Raw genomic sequence first — 24,882 nt, forward strand, 5'->3', positions numbered from 1 at the left:
CTTCTGTCTGAAAATGTCATATTTATCCTAATTTTTCTCATTAAAATTCTGTCAAAATCCTTAACTGAACTGACCTCTTGTGCACATCTACTCAAATGTAGAATCTCTTTCTCCTCCAGCTGTACGTCTCGTCAGAAAGCCGTTTCAACACACTGGCCGAGCTGGTGCACCACCATTCCACAGTGGCCGACGGCCTCATCACCACGCTGCACTACCCGGCGCCAAAGCGCAACAAGCCCACCATCTACGGAGTGTCTCCCAACTACGACAAGTGGGAGATGGAGCGCACTGACATTACCATGAAGCACAAGCTGGGAGGCGGCCAGTATGGGGAGGTGTACGAGGGGGTTTGGAAGAAGTACAACCTCACTGTCGCTGTGAAGACACTAAAGGTATGAAAGTCTGGATTTCTTTCTGCAGTGCTCACATTTGATTTTGGGAGGTAAATACTATCAGCTCCATTTAGTCAGGCAGAAACATTTTGGCACTTACTCTCATCACATTCTCACTGTGTCAGCTATAAATCTTTAATTTAGCTGAATAATGCTACCACCTGGTGTTTTATGGATGCAACTGCAGCCAGCTTATCATTTTTCTCACCTGTTTTGCTGATAACTTTATCTCCAGGAGGATACGATGGAAGTGGAGGAGTTTCTAAAGGAGGCTGCTGTTATGAAAGAGATCAAACACCCCAACCTGGTACAACTGTTAGGTAGGTAACTTCAGATAAAAATTGACTTGTATGCCGATGTCAAGACACTGAAATCTGAGTCACAAAAGTAGGATAATACGTTCATAAAAATATTGCTTAAATTCATAACCTAAATAGGATGTTTTCAGGGTGTTTTTTGCATAAAAGTTGTAACCAGATTTGCAGATGAAAGCAACATGCAAACAGAAATATCTAATGTTCAATATTAATGTATTTTCCTTTGCGGCCTTGTTTCCTTGGCAGGGGTGTGCACACGGGAGCCACCTTTCTATATTATCACAGAGTTCATGACCCACGGAAACCTACTAGACTACCTGAGGGAGTGCAACAGAGAGGAGGTCAACGCTGTGGTGCTGCTCCACATGGCCACACAGATCTCCTCTGCCATGGAGTACCTGGAGAAGAAAAACTTTATACACAGGTTGGTGTGAAGATCTTACAATTCCAGTTTTGAAGTGTATGTTAAATTGAAGAGATTTGTCAGCATTGAGAAGGTTCACGAGAGTCTGAGTGCTAACCTAGAATAGATTTTAGCCTTTAGTTTTAAAAGAGTTCTCAGCTGCCTGATTACAGATCAGTAGTGTTGTCTCAGTCGGAGCTGCATGAATACCAGAGAAGTAAAAGATCTTCTTTGACCTTAAATCTCAATATCTCTTTTCTTCCACATTCCTGAGAAGCTCCCCTCTTGCTCTCCCATCTGTTCTCACAGGAGGACAGACTCGACTTGTATCATAGACAAGTCGATGTTGTAACATACTCAGTTTGTTCTGGCACATTTAACAAGGTTTTTTAGAAGCGTTGAGATGATTTATGTCTCTTGTATTTTCCGACCGCATTTTAATTTTTAAACCTGACAAGACTCAGCTTGTGACTCTGCTTCACATAAAACATCTGTAGAAATTCAACACGGGGGTGGATGGCTATTGATTATTTGTTCTTGCTTTCTCTTTATTCTCTCTCCTTATTTTTCAGTAATTGTGTGATCCTTGGACTATTTAACTGTCTATTGATGATTCAATCCTGTCCATCACTCATTCTCCTCTGTATGGTCTCCTGCAGGGACTTAGCTGCCCGTAACTGTCTGGTCGGAGAGAACCATCTGGTGAAGGTTGCAGACTTTGGCCTGAGCAGGTTAATGACGGGAGACACCTATACAGCTCATGCCGGGGCCAAGTTTCCAATCAAATGGACTGCTCCAGAGAGTCTGGCCTACAACAAGTTCTCTATTAAGTCTGATGTCTGGGGTATGTTTCCATATTCAGGCAGCACTTCTGGACATAGTTTTATTGTCCATTGTTGTATGAATCACTCAACTAATTGTCTCATGCCAACATCTCCAGCATTTGGTGTGCTGCTGTGGGAGATTGCCACCTATGGGATGTCTCCGTACCCCGGCATTGACTTGTCCCAGGTCTATGAATTGCTGGAGAAAGACTACCGTATGGACCGACCAGAGGGCTGCCCGGAGAAGGTCTACGAGCTTATGAGGGACTGTGAGTAGCAAAAACACATCTGTTCAGAACATGATTGGAGGCACGATACTGCTTGGCAACTTTTTTTATTCTTATGTTTTGTCTTCCTTCCTGTCAGGTTGGAGGTGGAACCCATCAGAACGTCCATCTTTTGCTGAAACACACCAAGCCTTTGAGACCATGTTCCAGGAGTCCAGCATCTCTGATGGTCGGTGCTACTTTCTTAAGTTTAAAACTTTCTACAGCATGTTTCTTGTGGGTAGTATTTTCCTTCTGAAATGAACACAAAATGGGTTCTGCTGTCAATGTTGTAATGTCTTAGGCCACAGGGGTTTGGTTAAGTGTTGAATCTGGACTGTATATGTATTATTAGAGGTGGAAAAGGAGTTGGGGAAGAAAGGGAAGAAGGTGACATTGGGCTCCATTCAGCAGGCTCCAGAGCTGCCCACCAAGACCAGAACTCTTCGCAAAAACATGGACAACCGGGATGGAGATAGTCCAGGTGAGACACACTCACATGCATTGCATTCCTGCCCATATTTCCACATCTCAATGTAAAATAATCTATTATTATTGGTTATACTTAAAGGAATATTGAATGGACACAAGGGGATTGATACTCAGATTCACACAAAAATACATGATAAAGACAAAGAAATTTTAAGTTTTTTCCAGTCTGTCAAAGCATTTTGTAATTGTGGTTTGATACTCAGTGGAGGTATTTTTCTTTCTCACTGATGGCTCTTTGTTTCTTTTGCACTCCTCCTCAGACCTAGTGGATACAGAGGCTGCTGTGTCATCACCCATGCTCCCCAGAAAAGAGCGCCCCCTCCTGGACAGCAACCTAAATGAGGATGACCGCCTGCTACCTAAAGACAAGGACAAGACACGTGGCAGTGGCTTTCTCAGCCTCATCAAGAAAAAGAAAAAGAATGCACCAGCTCCGCCCAAACGCAGCTCCTCTTTCAGAGAGATGGATGTCCACCCTGACAGGAGGGGCGTGACTCCAGATCCTCGAGACAATGACAGCTTCAACAGCGGTGGATCTTTGGCCATTAATGACGCCGCACATGGACTCGAATCCTCAAAGTTCCTGAGTACTAACAATAATGGGGCAGCGGGCATCACCAATGGAGCTCCTACCTACCCTGGACCTTTATTCCCCAGGAAGAAGGGAGCTCCTGCAGTGCCTGGCCCAGGGGGCAAGGCAGCTACCACACCACCCAGTGAGGAGGAAGTGATGTCTAACTCGAAGCGTTTCCTCTGGTCCTCTAGCCTGCCCTCCGGCTCAGATGGCACTGAATGGAAGTCTGTTACACTGCCGCGAGACTTGGGCCAGCGCCACTTTGACTCAGGCACCTTCGGGGGTAAACCAGCTCTGCCACGAAAGAGAACCAGTGAGCAGAAAGTGGAGAACCTCCCTCGAATGGGCACCCTGACTCCCCCACCACGTCTGCCCAAGAAGGCCGAGGAAACATCTGATGAGGTGTTAAAAGACACTGAGCCCAGTCCTGGATCAAGTCCCCAGGCTTTAACACCTAAGGTTGTCAGGAGACCAGGGGTGCCGGGGCTGGAGAACTCCAAGACCAGCGCTCTCCATGCTGAACTTCTCAAGCCCAATGTCTTTCCTGCTTTGGGGGCAGCTGGAGAAGAGTGCAGGGCCCGCAGACACAAGCACACTATGGACTCTTCATCTGTCAGGGAAAGAGGAAAGTTCCAGAAACCCAAGCCAGCCCCACCTCCGCCACCCGCCAATGCCAAAACAGGCAAGATTTCCCGCAGCCCCACTCAAGAACTCCCTTCCCCCTCAGACATCAAAGCTAAGGGCCTCCCTTCTGTCTCAGAGCCCCACCACTCAACCACTGCCAGTGACCAAGCCCGCACACCCCTCAGTGAGGGCTCCAAGAAGCTGCCCTTGGGCTCCACCTCCAAACCTCAACCGTTAAAGACCTCCACCACCTCCACTTCAGTTAGCACCTCCCTCTCCAGCCAGAGCCTAGGAGGCTTCTCCTCCTCCCTCACCTCCCCCGGCGATCAGAGCTCGCCCACCGCTTTCATCCCCCTCGTGAACACCCGACGCTCCCTTCGCAAGACTGCACCCCGCCAGGCCTCTGAACGCACGCCGAACTCAGCCGTGACGCGCGAGATGGTGCTGGAGGGCACCGAGCTGCTCCGCGCAGCCATTTGCCGCAACTCGGAGCAGACGGGTAGCCACAGCGCTGTGTTGGAGGCCGGCAAGAACCTGTCGAAGTACTGCGTGAGCTACGTCGACTCCATCCAGCAGATGAGGAACAAGTTTGCCTTCCGCGAGGCCATCAACAAGCTTGAGAGCAGCCTGCGTGAGCTGCAAATCTGCCCCACCGCCACAGGGGGCGCCAACTCACAGCAGGACTTCAGCAAGCTGCTGTCCTCTGTCAAAGAGATCAGTGACATTGTTCAGAGGTAGCGCCATAAAATCTTTAACTATTAAGAAATAAAACTGATAAGAACTGTATCTTACACTACCCTTTTTTTCTGAGCATGTGCATGAACTCTGGTCCATGCCGGGCTCATGTTGGAGAGCTGAGGGTAAAGTCTGCTAGAGAGCAGCAGCAGAGTGTAGATTTACACTCTGAAACACTTAAGCCTGTGGTTGTTGTGGATGGAATCAAAGGAATCTTTCTGTAGATGATGTCAGAGTTTGCAATATTGAAAAGCCTTAACTATGAATGAACAGTGTCTTTTGGCCTTAATGAAAGGCTAGGGGCCAAATCTTTATCAACATGACTTTTCGCCAATCATTTTTGAAATGATCATGTCTCATGTATTCTAGTTGTTTCCCTTTACTAATGACACTAGTAGAAAAAAGGCCTGTGATATTTGTTTCCATCATTGTTTGATTTTTTTCATTGATGCCAATGACAATGAGCAAAAAAAAAAAAAAAGAAACACTTAACCTCATCTTGTAGTAGGATGCCTTCTAACACTTCATCAACTGATGTCATTGTTTCCATTTTCACCTGTAAGAATTAGGGAGCTTCTGGAATCACAGTGTTTATAACCCGATGCCTCTGTCCAACACATCCCAACATTCTCCATTGCTTTGTTGTACCATTTCATCAGTGATTGGTTGTGTGATGAGTGATGAAATCATGTCAGTGTTCGTTCCGTACTGTATGAATGCTTTTTTGCAGTATTTGCAACCATGTGCCATAAAATAATAATGGGAGCAAGCAAACATGGCAGAATGAGCCTCTAGCCTTCACCTTTTTTTGCTTCTCTGCACACTTGAGTAACAAATAGTGCCTTAAACACTTTTGGCACAGCTGTTCCAAGACTTGCCACGTCACAAGTGCGGAATTGCGGCTTTGGCGGCAAAGCGGTTAAGAATAGCTGTGCCGATTTGTTTATTGGATTTAAATGTTTGATTGCCATACCAAAAACCTTTTTATCTCCAGTGTGTACTGGGGAGGGACCAGGGTGCAGAATCTGCAACTCAGTGGATCTGACTGTTGTTTTATGTTGTCCTTAGGCTGGACTGTTGTTTGTTTTTTTTTGTTTTTTACAAGTTTGAATCAACTTTCTCTACATGCCAGTCATAAAAGCCATCAGTAGCAGTTTGGCCTTGCAGCAGCATGCTGTGTGATCTGTATAGAGGGATCATGGACTGAAACAGTGTTTCTCTGACCACTGAAGGGCCTCTTCGCCTGAAAGAATTTTGACAGAGGGTTTATGTCACATGGTCTAAATGCTGTTTCAGAGGCCTTTCCACCCCAGCAAATAAATATATATCCTGGGGGAAACACTGGACTGAAATGTTTATGGATCTGTCACTTGCTGTCTTACAAAAAAAACAATGTATAAGTGAGAAGCTGACCATTATAGACTTAAAAAAAAACCCATGAAATTCATACGTTCCTTTATGCATCTCCAAGACATTTTTCAGTATTTGTGCTGTAGTCGTCTCACCCCGTGTGCCCTGTCTGACTGCGATGCCTGAGGACACAAGTCAACCGCAAGCTGCCTTGACTTCAACATGGTACTGTCAGTGTTGGCTCTTATTTTAAATTCCTCCCCTTTACCGACCATACCACTACTCTACTTTTCGTGTCTAAGCCTCCTCACCAATTTTGTAGACAAACTTTGCTTTCCTTTGTAAATATGTTTTCTTATTCCTATTTGTTCCTCCCTCTAGCCTTGTGCAATTTTTGTTGCAATAAAATACAAAGCAGTTGTGCTACTTGAAATAAATTACTGAGTCTGGTGCTTTTTCCACGTGTGAGTGTAAGTGTTGTTTTGTATCTGTAGTGGAAACAGTTGCAAAAACAGACACACATCAACAGGTTATGTATAATTTATTTTTTCTGTCTAGAGTATTTTGTCATTAAAATCAAAATGTCAACATTTTAAAATCATATACACGCAAGAACGCATTTAAATGTTAGCACAGCTCCTTAAAAATTTATACATATGTACTTTTTTTTTTGTACTTGTGGACAGACAAAAGCAGGAAGTGGTCACTCAGACTGCAGAGGTGGGACACAGGGAGAAAAAAGAAAAGAAAAAAAAAAAGACCCGGCCCACTTAACTTCCCACAATTACAAACCAATCCCCACTCCCCAAAAAGTTAAGACAGTGATGCAGGCCCCTCCCCATGTAGAGGAGCTACGATGGGGTGGAAGAAGAAGAAAACAGAATACAAACATAAAAAGTGTCCCAGTCTCCACTCCATACAAAAATGAGAGGAATCAAAGTTAGCAGACATAAATACTAGTTTGCACATCATCTCAATCCGCTTCCTCTCCCCTCAACCAATCGACAAGTTCAGTAGTGTGCAGACGGGGGTGGGTTGGGTTGGGAGGGGGCAGGGGGGTGTCTACGTGTCTGTCCTTTACATACATTTATTAATAGAAACTATGTTACAGAATTTCCCAAGCATGAATTACAGGCAACCCACTAGCACATCAACTGTACAGATCTTGGCAGAGCCAGCAAATAAATTTCTAAATCCCAAGTAGCGAGGTCATCACCAATAGTTAAGAAGCAATATATACAGCTGTCCAATCAGGGCATCACTCTATGGTACAGAAAAATTGTACTTGAAAAAAAAACAAAAGACATAATTGTATTTTGACAATTTCATCATGTTTAGGGTGTGGGGCATGCTGCTTGGTGTTGTAATATACAAGGCAGAGGAACAACCGCCCTAACGAACAGATCAGCTCTTCAGTGCAGGCTCACTTGAGATACAGGAGTGTTTGTTTTTACATCCAAATAGTTACGATGAGAGCTTAAGACCATGCTGCTGACACTCCACCACTTGAGCAATATTGACCATGTGAGCCACCACTCATATGTTTACTCTCCAGTAAATTCCTAGAATTATTCTAAAAAGGTTTGGTTTATTGAATCGGGGTGAGTCAGACAGCAATGTGAAGAGCAAGTGCAGCAAAACAAGAAAGATTAAAGAGTAATAACATATTAATTATAATAAGGCAACAAACGATGACAAAGAAAATGCTGGTAAAGACAGAATCTGTTGATATGACCTGGGGGGTGGCGGGGGGGGGGGGGGGGGGGATTTTGGGGAGTCATGAGTGAGGAGAGGGAGAGCTGGTGCAAAGGAAGAGATGTGAATGAGTCTTTCCTTAAAAAACAGAAAAAAGCCATGTTTTATTTTTTGTTAAAGTGTCATTTTAACAGAGTCAAAAAGAAACCCCCATCCAGCTTCTTCACACACACACACAGACAAGCTGGAAAACACCCAAATTCCTTCCTGTGATAACTCAGGAGAGACGGGAATTACCCTCAAGGAATTCATGGGTAATTCCTGGTTTTCTCATCCCCTAACCCCCCCCCCCACACCCTCCACTCTCTCCTGAGAATATCAGTGCCAAGAAACAGAAACAGAATTTTTTTAAAAAGCCACAAGCAGGTTAAAAACCTGCCACGCAAGCTCACTCAGCTACACATTCTCTGACACGCACTTTAGGAGCCTCTAACCTGTGTGGCTGCATGATACACTACGTCATTGCTTTCACTGTCCGATCCCACGAAAACTAACCATGAGTGAGATATCTCGCCCGCATTAAAAACGCCAGATTGGTAAACCATGCAGGGCAGGCGTCCGGAGGATTATGATTTCGATCTGGATTCATACAGAACTGATCAGTGGTGAATGAAACTTAACGCAGTGTTTTACATGTCATATATAGCTATAAAACCAAACATAAAACAACAGTCTCAGTTTATCATTATCGTATGAACGTTACATCTATCTAAAGTGTCAGTAACCCGTGTAATGTGTGGTGGCGTCTACAATACTATGACGGGTGATGGTGGTGGTGGGGCGAGGGCGGAGGAGGGAACTACACTGAATGGTGCAAGAGGATCAAAAGAGGAGAGGTATGGACTGACAACACACTGACAAGAGTTTTAAGAGGAAGAGTGAGACGGCGACAGAGGGAGACAGACAGGCAAGAGACGAGGAAGAGGAGGAGGAGGGGAGAGATATAGTCCGCACAGCCCAGCTCAGTCTGGCCCAAGTCGATATCGGTCCCCCGTTCCTTCCCTCCGCAGCCCTGTTTCTCATGCAGCTCCTGGTGCAGTGAGGGACGAGGGTGGATGGATGTACGGAGGTGGAGGAATGGATGGAGGAGGAGGAGGGGGGAGGAGGTTGAGGGAGGGAGGGCGGGCGGGACAGACGGAGAGAGAGGAAGGCAGAGTGAAGGGAGGAGAAGGGGGGGAGGGGGGTTTGCTTGGTCATTAGCAGCCGCAGCCTTCCCTCTGGGGCTGTGGTTCACTGGTTAGCCGGCCGCCCTGAGGGGCCGAGGGCTTGTGCTGGACACCTGACTCGGCGGCGTTCAGGTCCAGGCTGCCATCTTGGATGTTCTGGTAGATCTTCTTAGCGGCTTCCAGGAAGGCGTCCTCAACGTTTTCACCTCTGTAACACAAGAGCATAAATGTGAGAAAAGAGGCGAACGGGAGTGCAAGCAAAGGGAAACTACATGCTCTAACGCTGAAGTGGTGCAGACTTACGTTTTTGCGCTGGCTTCCAGAAACAACAGACCTGTAGAACATAAAACAGACACGATGACGGAGTCAGTAAAACATAGTTGCAAGCTGACATGCCTCAAATATCAAGTCCTTATTCGCCCCCTCTTTCCATATCTCTCCTCACTTGATCTTTCCTAGTTTCTGTCACTTAATCATCACTTTTGTTTTGTAAATTCAGCGGTAAAAGCTTCTATTATAAACATTCTGAAAAGAATAAAGAGGCAAAATTAATTTTTTATAATAAATATTTAGACATTTTTTTGGGATCATTGATTTTTTTTTTTTTTTGTTGGAACTGAACTTTCATTGTTTTGAAAGACGCCTTTGCAGAAAAGAGTTTGAGTCTTAGGATTACTTTTAAGACAGATTTGGTGAAAACAGTTCAATCATAGAATCCCGATAACAACGCTGACTGCTGTTTTCACTGTGTAGCTACAAAACACAGAACCAACATCTGTGTCTAGTCTCCCGTCTTCACCTTCTTTTACAGACTCAAAACCGCATCCTCCATTTAAAACTTTTCTCGTCTTCCCGACATTTTCGTGTTGTTTGCGTCTGGCTCACCGTTTTCCTCAGCGAACTGCTTAGCTTCCTCATACGTGACGTCCCTCTGGGCCTCCAGGTCTGCTTTGTTTCCTATGAGAATGATCACCTGAGAATACAGAGAGAGAGAGGAAGAGAAAGTGAGAAGCAGAGTCTCTCGGGGACACATTCGTTTTCCGAACCTCGGAGAGATATGAAACCAGGAGACAGTATAGCAACACTGTGCCTTAAGTGGGTTGATACACTTATTTCTTGTTGGTTAAGAAATCGATGGAGATAGACTAAGTGACTGACACCCCCGTGTGAGCGCATCAGGCATTGCTCCTGGCAACGGTGATGTAATTAGAGCCTGAAATGTACTGATGTCATGTAATGAGCTTCCCTGTTGCAGAGTGACAGACTTTCCGAAGACTCTTCTCCTCCACTGGAACTCATGCACGGTCTTTTTTTTTTCCGCCTGTTTTTTCTGTTTTATTTCAGAATTACTCACATTGATCCTCACTGTCAACAACCAATCATTATTAGTATGTGAGCTTCAAATTTCTTTAAGATGGGGAAAGTGCTCCGTTTCCACTGCATGAAAGAGAAGAATGTGTAGAGTTAAAAATGTGAAGTGCATAGGAATTGTTATTTCACGGAAGACAAATAGAAGTACTGTTAATTTGATAATCTGATGACATTCACATAAAATTGACATCAAATTGAATATTTTTTTTATTTGAATTTGAATTACTGACTCTTACTGGGAAAAGAGAGAACAGGGAAGCTCTTGCTTAATTACAAGAAGTCTTACATAACACTTATTTTCATTCAGATAACGACCGTAGCGTCAGTCAAATGATCAGATAATATGTTCTTTATGTTTCCCATCTCAAAACGACAGCAGCCAAATTAAAAACACTTAGGCGAGGCCGTACGCCGCGATGGAATTCACAACCGGATGTTACGTAGCTCCCTTACACAAGGAGGGACCATTGGAAATGAATGAATGACCTTAAGTTTCGGAGGGAATTAAATTTTATGTCTGCAATAGAATATTAGGAGAAAGCTGCTTTTTATAGCTACTTGAACTGCTTTAATTTCAGGTGTTCTAAAACTTTTGACAGGTAGTGTATTTTATTCCATTCTTTATAAACAATACAACATCACCATAGCAATATGTCATCATGCGTGTTTTGTTTTGCTTGTGCCATCCAGAGGGTGTTATCCGTCTACCATCTGCCTGAATCCATGTGAAGGCAGCATCAGGCTAATAACCTGCATTTTATTTTTGTTTTCTATGAGAGTCACAGAAAAAAGAGTGGACTTAAACAGTATTGCGATTACTGCATTTTCACAAGAAACCCATACATGTGTAAGGAAATAGCAGGATGTAAATAAATCACTGTTTTAAAATAACAGAGTTTTATTTACATCCTGCTATTGGCTACGCCAGAAACATTTTTCCTCTTGATGTGGAGAAACCAGGAGTGAAAGTGACATGTTGCAGGTACCCTCTTCTCTGAAGGAAGACAGAGCTCAGTAAATTAGAGCAGTATGATTTGGCGCTAATCATATTTACGATGGAATCCAATTTAAAAAATGGACAGGGCTCTGTGGCTTCAAACAGGCTGAGGGGAGAGGGAGAGCGACGAAGAGGGGGAAAAACAGGAAGTGAAGCAGCGACAGTGACAAAGGGTGTACTTTAAAGAAATACGGGGGATGACACAGCAGGAAAAAAATAACATGCAGGAGGAACATGAATGTGCTGGTGCATACAGTTTCAGAGAAAAAGAGAAAAGACAAAAAAAAAAAAATGAAATCTGTACTTACAGTATTGGGATTGGTGAGGTTTCTGGCATCAGTCAGCCAGCTGCTGAGGTGGTTGTATGTGCTTCTCCTGCGAAACATTAACAGAGGGACAGAGGTTACTATGACGACAGGCAAAGATCTCTTAAGAGTCGGCAGGTGCGACATGGTGGTAACGACGTTATAAAACTACAGTGTAATATAAAATAATAAACATACCTCAACATTACAGTTCAATCCCAATTACAACCATTTGTTCTACAACATGTAAATAAGTCATAGTATGGAGTGGATTTGTCCCCCATCACTTCACATATTGATCACTTTAGAAAGAGACAATCACAGCGATCAATAAACCTTTCGATGCACATGTGAGCATGTCAGCATTGGTTTAAGGTAGACTTGAAAAAAATGTGAACCTATCCTTTAAGTCGCTTAGAGGTCTGTTGTTAAGAAACAACAATTTACACTGCACATGTGCAACACATCCAGCTCTGTTTTTGACCTTCATCATCATCCACCTCATCAAATCTCTATCTTAAGAAATTTCACTCTTAATCTGTCACACTGTGCCCTCTAAACTGGGCCATGTTTTACATTTAAGGAACATGCATTACAAGGAAGAATACCGATATTAAAACCGGTTATTAAAGCCACACCCTTTAATTACAGGATACTGAATTATCATCTGTGTGCTCATAGCAACCATGCAAGACCAAACCAGCACTCATCTTGTCTCCGATTTCTGTCCACCGGCCAGTGGAAGCTCTAGGTAGCCACATTAAAACAGTGATGTAAACAATTCATATTAGTTTTTCCAGTTAAGGAAGGTTTCTGAGGCCCTGGGGGCCTTTAATGGAATTGGGTGTGGTGTGGACAGACATTCCACATGTTGAACTGTGTTTATTTAGCAGGCCACTGATACTATCTAGCAGTTTGAGCAAGAAAGACGGACACAAGCTGTAACACTAACTGTTCGTGTTTGTTCAGGAGGGAGACTGAGGGGGTGGACTGTGCACTTATCAGATGCGTTTGCTTTCATTTAACTTCCTCTTACATACATGTTTTTGTAAAACGCACTAGATGGTTATCACATACACCATGAAAGCTTGGGTGTGAAGTGGAGACTATGTAGTAACTGTGCATTTTCCACACACATTAACAAAAAAAAAACAAACAAGCATCCTGTACCTGGTGATGTCGTATACCATCAGCGCTCCTGCAGCTCCGCGGTAGTAGGAGCGGGTGACGGCCCTGAAGCGCTCTTGTCCTGCTGTGTCCCAAATCTGCAGCTTGATCTTCTGGCCGCTCACCTCGATTATCCTTGTACCGAACTCCACACCAATTGTATGGGGGCAGTCTGCCATGACTGAGGAGAAGAAGTGAGGCTAGTGAAAATTCATCTTGCCATTTTTGCACATCTTAAATGTTATGCGTACATTTTTACTTGTCTTCAAAATGCTGCATCAGTGATTGTCTTTTACTATATTTGAACTTAAATTCTTTTTAGTGCCGTTACCATTCTTGTTAGAATTAGTATGAAATCAAACATCAGTTTTTATACCATTCATGGTCAGCATTTTTCAATAATTGCCAATCAAGAATAATCCCAAATATAACCTGATTGATATTTACCTCATTATATAGTAGTTTTCATTGTTTGTGGTGGAGCCTGCCATTCCCTGCTGGATATAAATTGCTTTCACCAATGTTACCATATTTTATTTTATTCCATCTACATCAACCTCACTGTTTACTATTCACTCACCTTACATTGAATCAGAGCTGTATGAAGTTACTGCTAATGCTAGCCGTGCACACTGCAAGGCGGTAATGGAACAAGAACGAGCAGCCGCAGTGAGCTGTTAGGTTGTGATTATTCTTGATCGACTTCTTTATTTAAAAAAAACAGCCTGAGTTTGTTTGGTTGCACTGTAAACTGATACGCTGGTTGTTATCTGATTGTTTTATATTTTCTTTAATATTGGCTGCCACCAGTAACCACACCAGCTAAATCAACCAGGACAAAAATCTTTCAACTTTATGTTTTAAACAGAAAAAAAAGAGTCCAGTTAGTGTGACAGGAAATGTGTTCCAGGTTTTTATTCCATCATCAGGTTGATGAGACTTAAAGCTCCTGTCTAGTTGTAGCTTACAATCACAATGTTGTGATACACATTTTGTGAACTTTATACACATCTCATCTTGAGCAGGTGCATCAATTATTAATCACAGTATATAGAGTCAGTATATTCACAGTTCACTACATTTAAAGTATAAACAACCAGAAAGAGTCACATTTCTATAAAACTAACTCTGAAAACCTTTTTTAAAACCACCCTTGTGTGTGTGTGTGTGTGTGTGTGTGTGTGTGAGAGAGCAGGATGCAATCGTGGATGGGTGAATGAGGAACACGGCATCTGGCTCGTTAATAGTAGCGCTAAACAAAACGGCGCTGAACGGTAATGGGAGGCTGCAGCTGACACGCACAGAAGAAGAGTCTCTCACTGTTGAGCTCACACTCGACTTCTATGCCGCCGACTTCCGCTGGCGTATAAAGAAATCTTAAGCGATTTAGGCACTCCAGTTGAACCTGGCAACCTTACATATACTGAGGCACATGCACAGATGAGAGAGAGAAAAAAAAAAGTCAAAAATCAGGGCAGCACTTACATTTCTTTTCTGTGAATTGATGAAGCAAACATGACTTCCCTACCCCCATGTCCCCTGTGGAGAAAGAGACAGAGAAGAGAAGAGACAGAGAGAGAAACTCAGGTCAACCAAGGAAATAACAAGAACAACAATTCTCTATTCAAGCCTGCAGTGTTGCCTCCATGCATGATGTAGCAGTCCCTCTGTGACAGTCGGCGACAATACTTTAAATTTCATGTGGACTGCTGAGAGAGCGGCCGACGGAGAAAGACAGAGCAAAAGAGAGAGGGGAGGATATGTGTGTGTGCTGTCCTGTAGAGTTTGACGATATATGTTTAGAACTATTTTGACACCACTGGTACGTTTGTTTTGAGCCTTAACCTTGTTTGAGTTTGACTACTGATGCTCTCAGGAGATATCTCACAAGAAAATGCTGAGAAACCAGTACCGAAGCTGAGGCATTCACTGTTTACTTTTCTTTTTAGCAACAACAATTGAAGAAAATTGTACAAAAAAAACACTCTTTTACCATGTCTTCAATGGTCTCTTAAAGGAAAAAAAAAGCATTAAGCAAAAACCTTGCAAGCCACCATCTATTCAGGCTTCTTTTACAGACTCAATCACACATCTCCATAAGATCCAAGCTGACAAACAGCTGTTAGCTTTGAGGCAGGGTGTTTTAAGTTTGACAGCGGTGGAGGTTAAACAGCCCAGAGCTCCGGGTGTGTGTGTGTGTGTGTGTTTGTGAGTCTGTCTGTAAATGTATGTACAAGTAAAAGCACCAATATATTCACTTAGAGACCTCACGTTAAGTAACATGTCAGCCAAAGTAGAACATCATTCGAATAGGAGAAACACATTTTAAAATTAATTACACATTAGCAATGTATGCTAAATTGTTGTCACTGAATTATTAGCAGTAATTGATTTTGGGCTAAAATGTTATAATAAGCCTGTCATTTCTGCCTCTCTGCAGATGAATTCAGTCACACATAAACATCTCTTAAAACCTGGTGCTCTATTAAATATTAAAGAGATATTGAGACAAGCAGGATCCACCCAGTGCACGGAGCAGCATGCGGTATCCAAAAAAACAGATTCAGGTGAAAGCTCTTTGGACATTGTCTTGATCTCCACATCTCACATCATGTAATCACACTCTGATGGTCGCCCCGCATTGCACACTTACCGATAATGATGTATTTGAAAATGTAGGAGTAGTTGTACGGTGCGGTGGCCATTGTGGCTCTGAAAGAGAGGAAAGAGGGAGAGATTTAGAGATATAAACTGTCAGTAAGGGCAACCAGCTGTTTTTTACTAGAAGAATTCAGGTTTTTAGGTGATTACATTTCATTTTCTTACAATCAGCGACTGCAGTTCCTCACTCAGCACTGATCACGTTCATGCTGCATGCTGGGTTTCTGAATATCAGCGTGAGGACGACTTATTTGGTTCCATTAAGGTTGACATTTTCTGCTAATTTCCTGCTCTTCCTTTTACGTCAATTCACATACTTTACTTCATCTAAAAAAAAAAAATTGAGCATGTCTGTATGCAAATAAAAAACACAAAATTCATACCATACCCTAGATAATGGATTGGTCATGTAAGGGTCAGTGTTACGTACAAAGCAATAATCCTATCAGAGCAACAGAACCATGAAAACAATGACAACTGTATACCTCCATAGGACTGTGAATGAACACATCGTAAACAAACATATACATTGTGTATACAGTCCAACTACTCCATTTGACTATTTACCAAATTATACTACGCAATTATAAATAAATTTACCCATTAGACATCAACTTACCTCATAATATTTATGGGATTCATTAATGAGCCAGTATGACTCATAAATAAACCATAAATAAAATGTTTCTCATGATCATGACCTGAATTACTTCCCATTTAATTCCAATGCTGCTACAGCTGGGTCAACAGAACTAACCGAAAATGAAACAAATACTTTTTCATTTGGTTGGAAACTACGAGATGCTTCATATTTCTTCTTAAATAAATGCAGTAAAAACAGCCGTAGCCATGAAGTTTTAAACAGTTTGGTGGCTGCTTTGCATTAAATTCATAAAAATGCAATGTAAATGCTCATCATTACCACAGGAAGTTAACCTTACTATTCACCTACAAACTTATATTAATCAGTAAAAACGTAAACATGAGCACAGAATTGTTAGATTTTAGTTATTGCCAGTGACCCCTAAATGACTGTTGATGATTCCCCTCCCATTTATATTACTACACCAAAACTGACGAAACTCATCTTTTTTTTTAAGAGTAGAAATGTATGTGGCCATTGCAATTGACATCTGTTAACTGACTGATACAGTGTTCATGAGATAATACACCGGGGTGCACGCTGGAACAAAGTGTAATATTACTATCTACCCAATGTTTGTCTGAAGCTACCTTTCACATGCTGCACCACTGTTCACTTGGCTTGAGGGAAAACTAAATGAAGTGTGTCAACATTTTGTGGATAGTTCATGGGCCTATGAGATTAGAGCATTCCCAACAAAAACAGAGTCATGCTGGCTCTGCCTGTTAACAACAACTGAAATCTCCACGGCCACTGAGGCCAGTTGTGACTAGCATGGTTTGGCAATACTTGGAAACCCCTCATGAATCCAGTTTTTTTTTTTTTTTTGCCGAAAGAAAACAAAATACTTTGATTTCACCCAAAGAAAATATGTCCATAATGTCTATCTTACACCATCTCAATAACCTATAAACCAAACTCATCCTCACTTCAGAGGCTCAGCGGTCACATCTTTATAACAGTTACCCTGCTGTCTCCACTGACTGTCTTCTCTCATAATAGCAGAGCAACACTGGTTAATTGTGATTGCACTGGACACGGTCTGTCTACACATAAACAGAGAGGCGATTACATGTACGCAAGAACACCTCCGGCATCATAGGTTAAGATCTACAAATAGCCCCGACACCTATCTGATACTCAGTGCTGCTTCATTGTTAAAGTCCACTCTTAGCACACAGACAAAGCGTGTAAGGAAAAAAAATCATTCAGGTTTACCAGACAAGATCACCAATACAAGCGCATCTAAAGAGCATTCACACAAATACACGGGTTAAGCAGCCTGGGGCAGATGCTCTTTTTCAACTTGCACAGATTTGTTCATAAATAAATGATCTGGTCATGTATGACATCAATGAAGCCGATTTAGAAAGCAAGCAGTTTTTTTATCATGATCAATTTCACCATAGAAATCACTTTGCAATGCCATAACCAGACATCAAGGCTTTCTTGTAGTTGTGCTGAATAAAGGCTGTTTTATAATTCTGTATCAAGGTGCTGCCGTAAAGTGTATCTGCTGTAGGGAAGTAAATAATTCAATCAGGAGCATAATCATTCAGCAGCCTGATGGTTTCTATGTCCCGAGCTAAGATAGTCTTCCTTAAACCAGTATGTTTCTCTGATAGGCAGCTCCATGCTGCAGTTTACGCAGTTCCTGGGAAATGAAATCACTGTGCCACATCAGAGCCTAGTGCTGGTGTTATGCTCACATTTCTGCATCTGCAGTTCAGCGACCGTGTTTGACTGGCAAGATTAATGCTGACACAACCATAAGAAATGTGGTGATGGGGTGTGATAAGAGAAGCTAGAGAGAGAGAAGCGACAAAAAAAAAAAAAAAAAAAGAGAGCAAGCGAGTAAAAAAAGAAGAAAGGGACTTAAGCAACAGGGATGAAAATAGTGACAGATAAAAGGAGCAGACTTTAAGTAGTGTAAGGAAATGGAGTAAGTGTGTGATAGTGATATTATATATAGGTTATATATAGGGGCTGCTACAAGGCTTAGTTGAGGTTAATTCAGGTCGAGGTGTCACCTTTCATTTTGCTAAATGTTGGGTCTGGTACCCTCATGGTGGCACATAAACACTAACTCCTGCTACAATTCCTGAAAACCTGATGCTAGAAACCCCCCAGCTGAAGAGAATACTTACATGCAGACACAAATTACATTAAAAATAAATTAGAAAATAAATATAGATGAAGAAGAACTCAAAGTATGTTTCACAACAATTTTCTAAACCAAATTATCATTTCTTAAAAACAGCATAAATTACTGAATGTTATCATTTGAAACTATGTCAATAATTCGCAGGGCTACCACTGCAGGGTGTGTTTTGTTGGTGGCTCACTCGCAGACCTCCACAAACTCTTGCAACTTGACCTGACATTTGGTTACTACTCAGGCTAACACCAACTGGCTAAGTGAAGCTAAAAGCAGTCTGTATGAACCTGCCACTTACATTATCATAAACTACCTGGGTACCTACCCCTTTTATAAATAGAGTTTACTGATATCACAGTAATGACCATAGTACACTTGCTATCAAAAGCTTGTTTACAGCAAGGTGCAACTTATATTGTTTTTCCTACCACTAAATACATTGAATCTACTGATGTATTAGCAAAGTCAGGCACTTTTTAACAACAGGACTTCCATGTCATGTGATTTATATAATTAATTTGAAACATGACTAAAGGGAGTGCATTAACTTGCACTGAGCAAGTCCCACACACTGATCCAGTGCACAGTTTTTCAAATGAAGCAGAAACCGTGAATAAGTCACACAATTACACCATTGCTATCCTTTAAAATCCCAGCGTTACGTTTAAAGGCCTTTTTCTAGGCTGCCTCTTGTCACATGACCCTCATGTGGCATCTCTATCCCCAGTGTGATGGTTTTCAGTGCTCTGCAAGGTGAGCTATTAGAGGAGGTGTCCCCAAGCTGAGTAACATCAAAATGTGATTCAGCTGTGACACTCAAACCCCCCTTTTCAGCTTGTTGTGCTCATTATAAGGAAATAAATCCACTGTGTATCCATCAAGGAGAAGGCGAGTCAACACCATGTGACCAGACTGCAGTCTCAGCACTTCTCCATTACTCCAGAGAAACACTGTCACCACCTTTCCTCCCCTAAACAGCCACTTCCCATAGAGGCCGGGATGCACGACACAGATCTGGGCGATCAGGAAATCATGACACATATATAATCACAGTGCCTCCATGATGTTCAGGCCCCACTATTCGCATCATGTGACTCCTTTCAAGCCATACATAATGAGATCATCACACTACCATTTACAGCCGAGACAGAGCACATTGTCACAATGTGTACAAACTGAATTACTGATCTTTAACAAGATGTATATGATAAATTAAAGTCACCACATAAGAAAAACAACAACAAACTGTAACGTATCATATCACGCCTGCTAGTACCCAGAGTGTAATGGTACAAAAAGCTGAAATGATGTAGCACTTTATGAGAGATAAAGGCCAATTCAAACGAAATTTGCATCTTTATAAGTCATTAAAGATCTGCTTTGTCGCAAACTTCCGTGTTTCAAATTGTACTCATCCGTTGTTTGAAAAAGTAAAGCCAAAGAGGAGGCTACCACCCTGCTGGCTAACGAATTAGCATCGGACATTATGTGCAACGCTGCACTAAACATGATCACGTTACTATCATCCCTTCCATGTAAGAAATCAGAATTAAAAAAGAGACACAAAATCCAAACAAACCCGACTGGAATACATGATGTTAACGCTTTAATTTGACACTGTAACGTTATTCCTGCTCCCCAACGACGTTGGCTAGTTTAGCTTAACAACCGGCAAAGTGACAGCGTCGTTTAGAGTAATTTTCTGTTATAAATAAGCACAGGAAAAAATTGTAACGTTATTAAGCAGATGAGGAACTTAACCGTGACATTATCTTTGTCAGATAACGAGATTATCGTGTCTGATAAGAACCACGGCCCCTAAATCAACGCTAGCTGTTTTGACAGCTAAGTTTGCGTTAGCTTAGCTAGCTACCTGCTTGCTGACATCAATGTTTTTATCATGACAACAAATCGCATAAATCACAACACACGTTTTCTCGGTCGCGTCTATTAGCCAATAGACAACCTGTTAAATGTCATTTAACTGAAAACTAAATTACCCCTCAGTATAATTTCACAAAAGCCAACATACAGTTTACTAACGGTAGCCTTAGCATGCTAGTTTCCCAGCTAGGTTAGCTGCGAGGGTTGGATTATTGCAGCTGGATAGATACGTAGATTATCTTGTCAATACATATCGTTATTTAAAAACCCCTTCTCACCTACATTAGTGCTATCTGACTGTTTAATAGATACGATCTTGTATTCTTGGAGGCTTACACCAACCTACTATTAGCCATCTGTTAGCTCGCCCCGTTAGCTTGCCAATTAGCCGATTCCTGTCCCATCTGTTTGATAATTTAAATATCAATGTCTCTACGTTTATCAGACATTATATACGTGTATGTGAGTGCGTTCAGATATTTCCCCTTCCCTGTCCTTACCAGGAATAAGGTCTTTAGAGCGTTGTGTTGAGCTGTTCAGAGGAGGTTTGCAGGTTATCCTGGCTCAAGATGGCTGATCACGGCACAGGGTTTCCTCCGCTGTATACAATGGGCTTCTGGGACAAAGAGCATCATATGCGGCGATCTGCGGTTTGTGCACCAATAGTGCGTGTTTGGTGGGAGGCTGCTTCACCTGTACAGGTGTATTCATGTATACTGTATTGGTATAATACTTAATATTGATTAAGTGCTGTATCGGATAATTAAATCACCACTTAGGTGAAATCATACTTGATTAAGTGGGGGATTTGTTTACACCTGTTTCACCTGGATTCAGATTAGAGTTGCAACGATTAATCGATTAAAGGACGTGTTCACAAATTTTCAAGTCTGTTTTAAAATAACAGTCAGGTGTCCAAATGAACATTTAAATAGGTTTTTCATGCCATAATCCTCCTGTTCATACTGACCATTAGAAAATCCCTTCATAATGAACTTACAATGTAAGTGATGGGGGCCAAAATCCACAAGCCTCCCCCGAGCAAAATTGTATTTAAAAGTTTATCTGGAGCTAATATAAAGCTTCAGCCTCAAATTAGTCAAATCAAGTAGGCTAGATATCTTTAAACGTTACAGTCTTTTTAGTGCCAAAGTCCCTCTTTTTGTCCCACCGCAGCTCAACGGGGAAACACTGTCTGAGGAAACACAAAGAGGGGATTTCATGCTAAAAAGACTGTAAATGAGGCAGATATCCAATTGATGGTACTAACTCAGACTACTGAAGCCAAATATAAGCTTCAGATAAACTTACATTTTTGCACAAAATGACTGATGGATTTTGGCCCCCATCACTTACATTGAAAGCGTATTTAAAGAGGATCTTTTAGTGGCCAGTATAAACAGGAGGAAAGATTACAGCAAGGAAAACCTCTTTCAGTGTTCATAGGTATGACTGTTTTAAGACACACTCGAAAAATTGTGAACCTCCCCTTTAATCGATTGGTTGCCAACTATTAAATTAATCGCCAACTATTTTGATAATCGATTAATTGTTTTGAGTCATTTTTTAAGAAAAATTTTCTGATACCAGTTTCTCAAATCTGAATGATTTCTGGTTTATTTAGTCTTCTGTGATAGTAAACCGAATATCTTTGGGTTGTGTACATGTGGACAAAACAAGACATTTGAGGACCTTGGGCTTTGGGAAACAGTGATAGACATTTTCAGATTCTGTGCACTTAGGTTAGTGTTTCACTGTGCTTGACTTATTGTGAGATGTGAGTTTTAGCCGTTTAGATCCCTCTAACCCATACTAAAAATAATTTATTGTTAATTTGTACTCAAATACTTGTTGCATTGGCACCAATTACTACTACACATTAACATAAAACCATTTAAATGGATTGACATTATGACAGAATTATAATTTTAGTTCATTTGAACATAAATACTTTAAAGAAATTAAAGAAAACCCATTTTGCTTAATTACTCTTCATGAATAACATCTTTAGTTGCTTCATAAAACCTTTTTTGCTGGTGATTGAGATATAAAGCAAGGAAGTGTGTTTTTTTTATTGCATTGGTTGCTTCGTTTCACATCTGTCAGTGAGAAACAAGCTGACAGCTTGAAGGCCCACATTTGAAGCCAGGTTAAAATGTGTTTATGTGTTCATTGGAAAAATGTCTTTTGCATTTGGTTAGAATAACACATTTGTTGCAAGCAAACAATCAGCATAAGGAAAGTGAATATGAAGTGTTTATCAAATATTTGGAGCTGGCAAGCTTCCATTGTGTCAAAATGTCTTTGTGTAAGACAGCTCTAATGTTGCCTTTCTGTGACAATTGTATACAGATTTCATACAATGTTGGGCCACTACAGTATGTTTTGAAACAGGTATTTGTTAGGGGTTTGCAATTCGAGGAAAAAACTTTATCATGATATTTGATTTTTATTTTATATTACAGTATTGATATGATAATACAATACATGTTATCCTTGTAGAAACTGTTAATAGATAAAATAACCGGACAGAAATGTCTTTTTGCAGCTAATCCTGCAAATCTAGATATCAGCCAAATCAAGGAACTTTATCAAATTGATGCAAAATTGCCTCGAAAATCTCTGATCATATAGACCACATTATAAATCTCACAGTACTGCCATATCACCCACCCCTAGTGTGTGTGATATACAAATGTGTAAGTACATGGTAGTTAATTAGTACATACCCTATATAATACAGACAGTATGTAAGTGTAATGTAGTATATGTCTCTATGAAAGTGGCCTTAATCATATTGTTCTTATACAAAGTGTATAAATCGTACATTTTACAACATGTACAGTATGATTTAGCTTTTCTAATATGTTCAAAGCAAATACTGTCTCTCTGTCTACAGTTTAATGTCTTGGCATTAAACTCTTCGTATCGGTAATCATGTGAATCACAAGTAATTTTAGATCGCTCTGATTATGTGTTGTATGTGGCATTCATAGTGCGTCTTTGCATAGGGAAAAAATGTCAGAGATCAAAGCATTTTTCTTTTGAAAAATATGAAACATTTTAATACAGTAATTCACAACATGTCATGCTTTCACTGTACAGTATTTCTTACAATCGTACATATAACCACATGCAGTGTGCTTTCCCAAGCTTAGCTGGGAGAACAGGACAGCAAACTAAAAAAATATACTTCATTTTGCAAAGTAAATAGCCCGAGACTTTAAAAGAACATAGCCCACACAAATATTTTTTTTTTTTATCTTGACAAAGATAATGAACTCCTTAACAGAGAAAGGGGGTGTATGTCTTACAGTACAAGAGGATCTAAGCCTTTATAAAAGTGAAGTCAGTGCGCCACTGCATTACTGATATAAGAAGCCTTTACTTGATGAACTGATAACTCTGAGATAATTTCCTTTCCTGGCAACAAATGTCTCATAGTGTCCCATATACTTCCAGCTACATTTGAGTGAGTGGATGTGCATGATAAATTCAGTGACGACTGCAAGCCGTTTCATCATTATTTCGATCAAACATATTCACAGATATTTGCCACTTCTCTGACTGTAAGTTCAATCTAACAATATGACAAAGTTACTATTTCAAGGTGCTCGCCAGTAACACCACAACAGAGTAAAACTCTCATTCAGCCCTTTTACATTAACAGCTAAGATAAGACATGAGTTTTTAATACAAAACATTTCTCCCATACTCTGCATGTGCAGCAAAGTGACGCTCTGCTCCTCTCTAGAGTGACTCCAAATCACAGCCACATCCTCAGCAGCAAGAGGGCGGCTAGTGCACAGATATAGTGTAATGTGCCTGGATTCCAGGAGGGTGCGCTGTTACAAAGGTCTGAGTCACAGCAGTGGATGCGCACCCCTGGCAGCTCTTGTTGCTGGCAGTGTCTGGACGTGGCACAACCACTGGTCAGGACAATACCCAGGGCCGCTGGAAGGACAGGAGGAGGGTGGGGGGAGACAGTCAGTCAGAGAAGAGTGACAAGCTGGTGTTTGGCTCAGCAAGAAAAAAAGCATAAGTAAGCATCAAATACTGCAAGTGTGTAATGAGGAAGACATTTAGAGGTCTTAAAGGCTTACTCCACAGGATACACAGCTGAGAAACCTCTGAAAGTAGTCCATCTTTTACTCTTAAATTCAAGAAATAAAAAACTTGGAGAAGCGTTATTACATTCAGAATATTTTGTTTAGTCTATATAGCCTATAAATCTGTAATGTAATGGCTTTATACTGAAAAAATATACAAACAAGGCATTTCAACATTACAATAAAGCATGTCAAACCTAAATCCCCACTTATGTTAGAGCTGCAGAGCTCGAGATTCTCTGAGTTTTGGTCATCAATTATCCATCTGATAATTTATAAAGTTTTTGATATTGTTTTGAGTCCTAAGAACCATTTAAGATAAAATGCATAATTTGAATCTGATAGTTTTTGAAACAGTAATACTATCCATCAGTGAATTATTAATTAAAATAATTAATAAATTACAAAATGCCCCAAATATGAATAAAATGCCCTACTTCAGCTTTTCTATGCCTTTCCAGTTAATTTCTATGATGAGATTTTACTGTGGTTACTATGGTTATTTTTTTCTAATTAGCACCTGACAACATATCTGTCGTTTATAATCTAAAAGACAAACTGACATCCCTAGACAACATGGAGCTCAGAAGTATTTGCTGTGTTAAAATCCAAGCTGAAAGTGAAGAGTGATCAGGTTTTCTAGGTGAGGGCAGGGCCAACCTGGCTCTCCAGGCTTGGTTTTTAAAGTG

At 41.2% G+C, this 24,882-nt stretch overlaps 2 protein-coding genes across 6 annotated transcripts in view; one reads left to right on the forward strand and one right to left on the reverse strand.

Annotated features, from left to right (window-relative positions):
* abl1 (c-abl oncogene 1, non-receptor tyrosine kinase) overlaps nucleotides 1-6,414 on the forward strand; it is a 36,732-nt gene extending 30,318 nt beyond the window's left edge. For 2 of the 4 annotated variants that reach the window (XM_042395156.1, XM_042395158.1), the window contains 8 exons: nucleotides 102-392; nucleotides 628-712; nucleotides 956-1,133; nucleotides 1,772-1,956; nucleotides 2,053-2,205; nucleotides 2,303-2,392; nucleotides 2,558-2,686; nucleotides 2,955-6,414. In XM_042395156.1, coding sequence (XP_042251090.1) covers nucleotides 102-392; nucleotides 628-712; nucleotides 956-1,133; nucleotides 1,772-1,956; nucleotides 2,053-2,205; nucleotides 2,303-2,392; nucleotides 2,558-2,686; nucleotides 2,955-4,630 — 2,787 coding nt within the window. In that variant the 3' untranslated portion in view covers nucleotides 4,631-6,414. The remainder of the gene's footprint in view (nucleotides 1-101; nucleotides 393-627; nucleotides 713-955; nucleotides 1,134-1,771; nucleotides 1,957-2,052; nucleotides 2,206-2,302; nucleotides 2,393-2,557; nucleotides 2,687-2,954) is intronic. The other 2 variants (XM_042395157.1, XM_042395159.1) reach the window with 1 other exon arrangement.
* Nucleotides 6,415-7,811: 1,397 nt separating this feature from the next.
* rab14l (RAB14, member RAS oncogene family, like) lies at nucleotides 7,812-20,708 on the reverse strand. 2 transcript variants are annotated; one of them, XM_042395592.1, is made up of 8 exons: nucleotides 20,585-20,708; nucleotides 15,392-15,450; nucleotides 14,224-14,277; nucleotides 12,742-12,919; nucleotides 11,575-11,641; nucleotides 9,784-9,871; nucleotides 9,202-9,232; nucleotides 7,812-9,106 (listed from the first exon to the last, which is right to left on the reverse strand). In XM_042395592.1, exons 2-8 carry the CDS (start codon nucleotides 15,441-15,443, stop codon nucleotides 8,929-8,931), a joined length of 648 nt encoding a protein of 215 aa, XP_042251526.1. In that variant the 5' UTR covers nucleotides 15,444-15,450; nucleotides 20,585-20,708; the 3' UTR covers nucleotides 7,812-8,928. The 2 variants fall into 2 exon arrangements, with proteins under 2 accessions (XP_042251526.1, XP_042251527.1); XM_042395593.1 differs by lacking the exon at nucleotides 20,585-20,708 and adding an exon at nucleotides 15,565-15,671.
* Nucleotides 20,709-24,882: the final 4,174 nt, after the last annotated feature.

Source organism: Thunnus maccoyii, chromosome 19 (genome assembly GCF_910596095.1).
Source record: "Thunnus maccoyii chromosome 19, fThuMac1.1, whole genome shotgun sequence".
Classification (NCBI taxonomy): Eukaryota; Metazoa; Chordata; class Actinopteri; order Scombriformes; family Scombridae; genus Thunnus; species Thunnus maccoyii.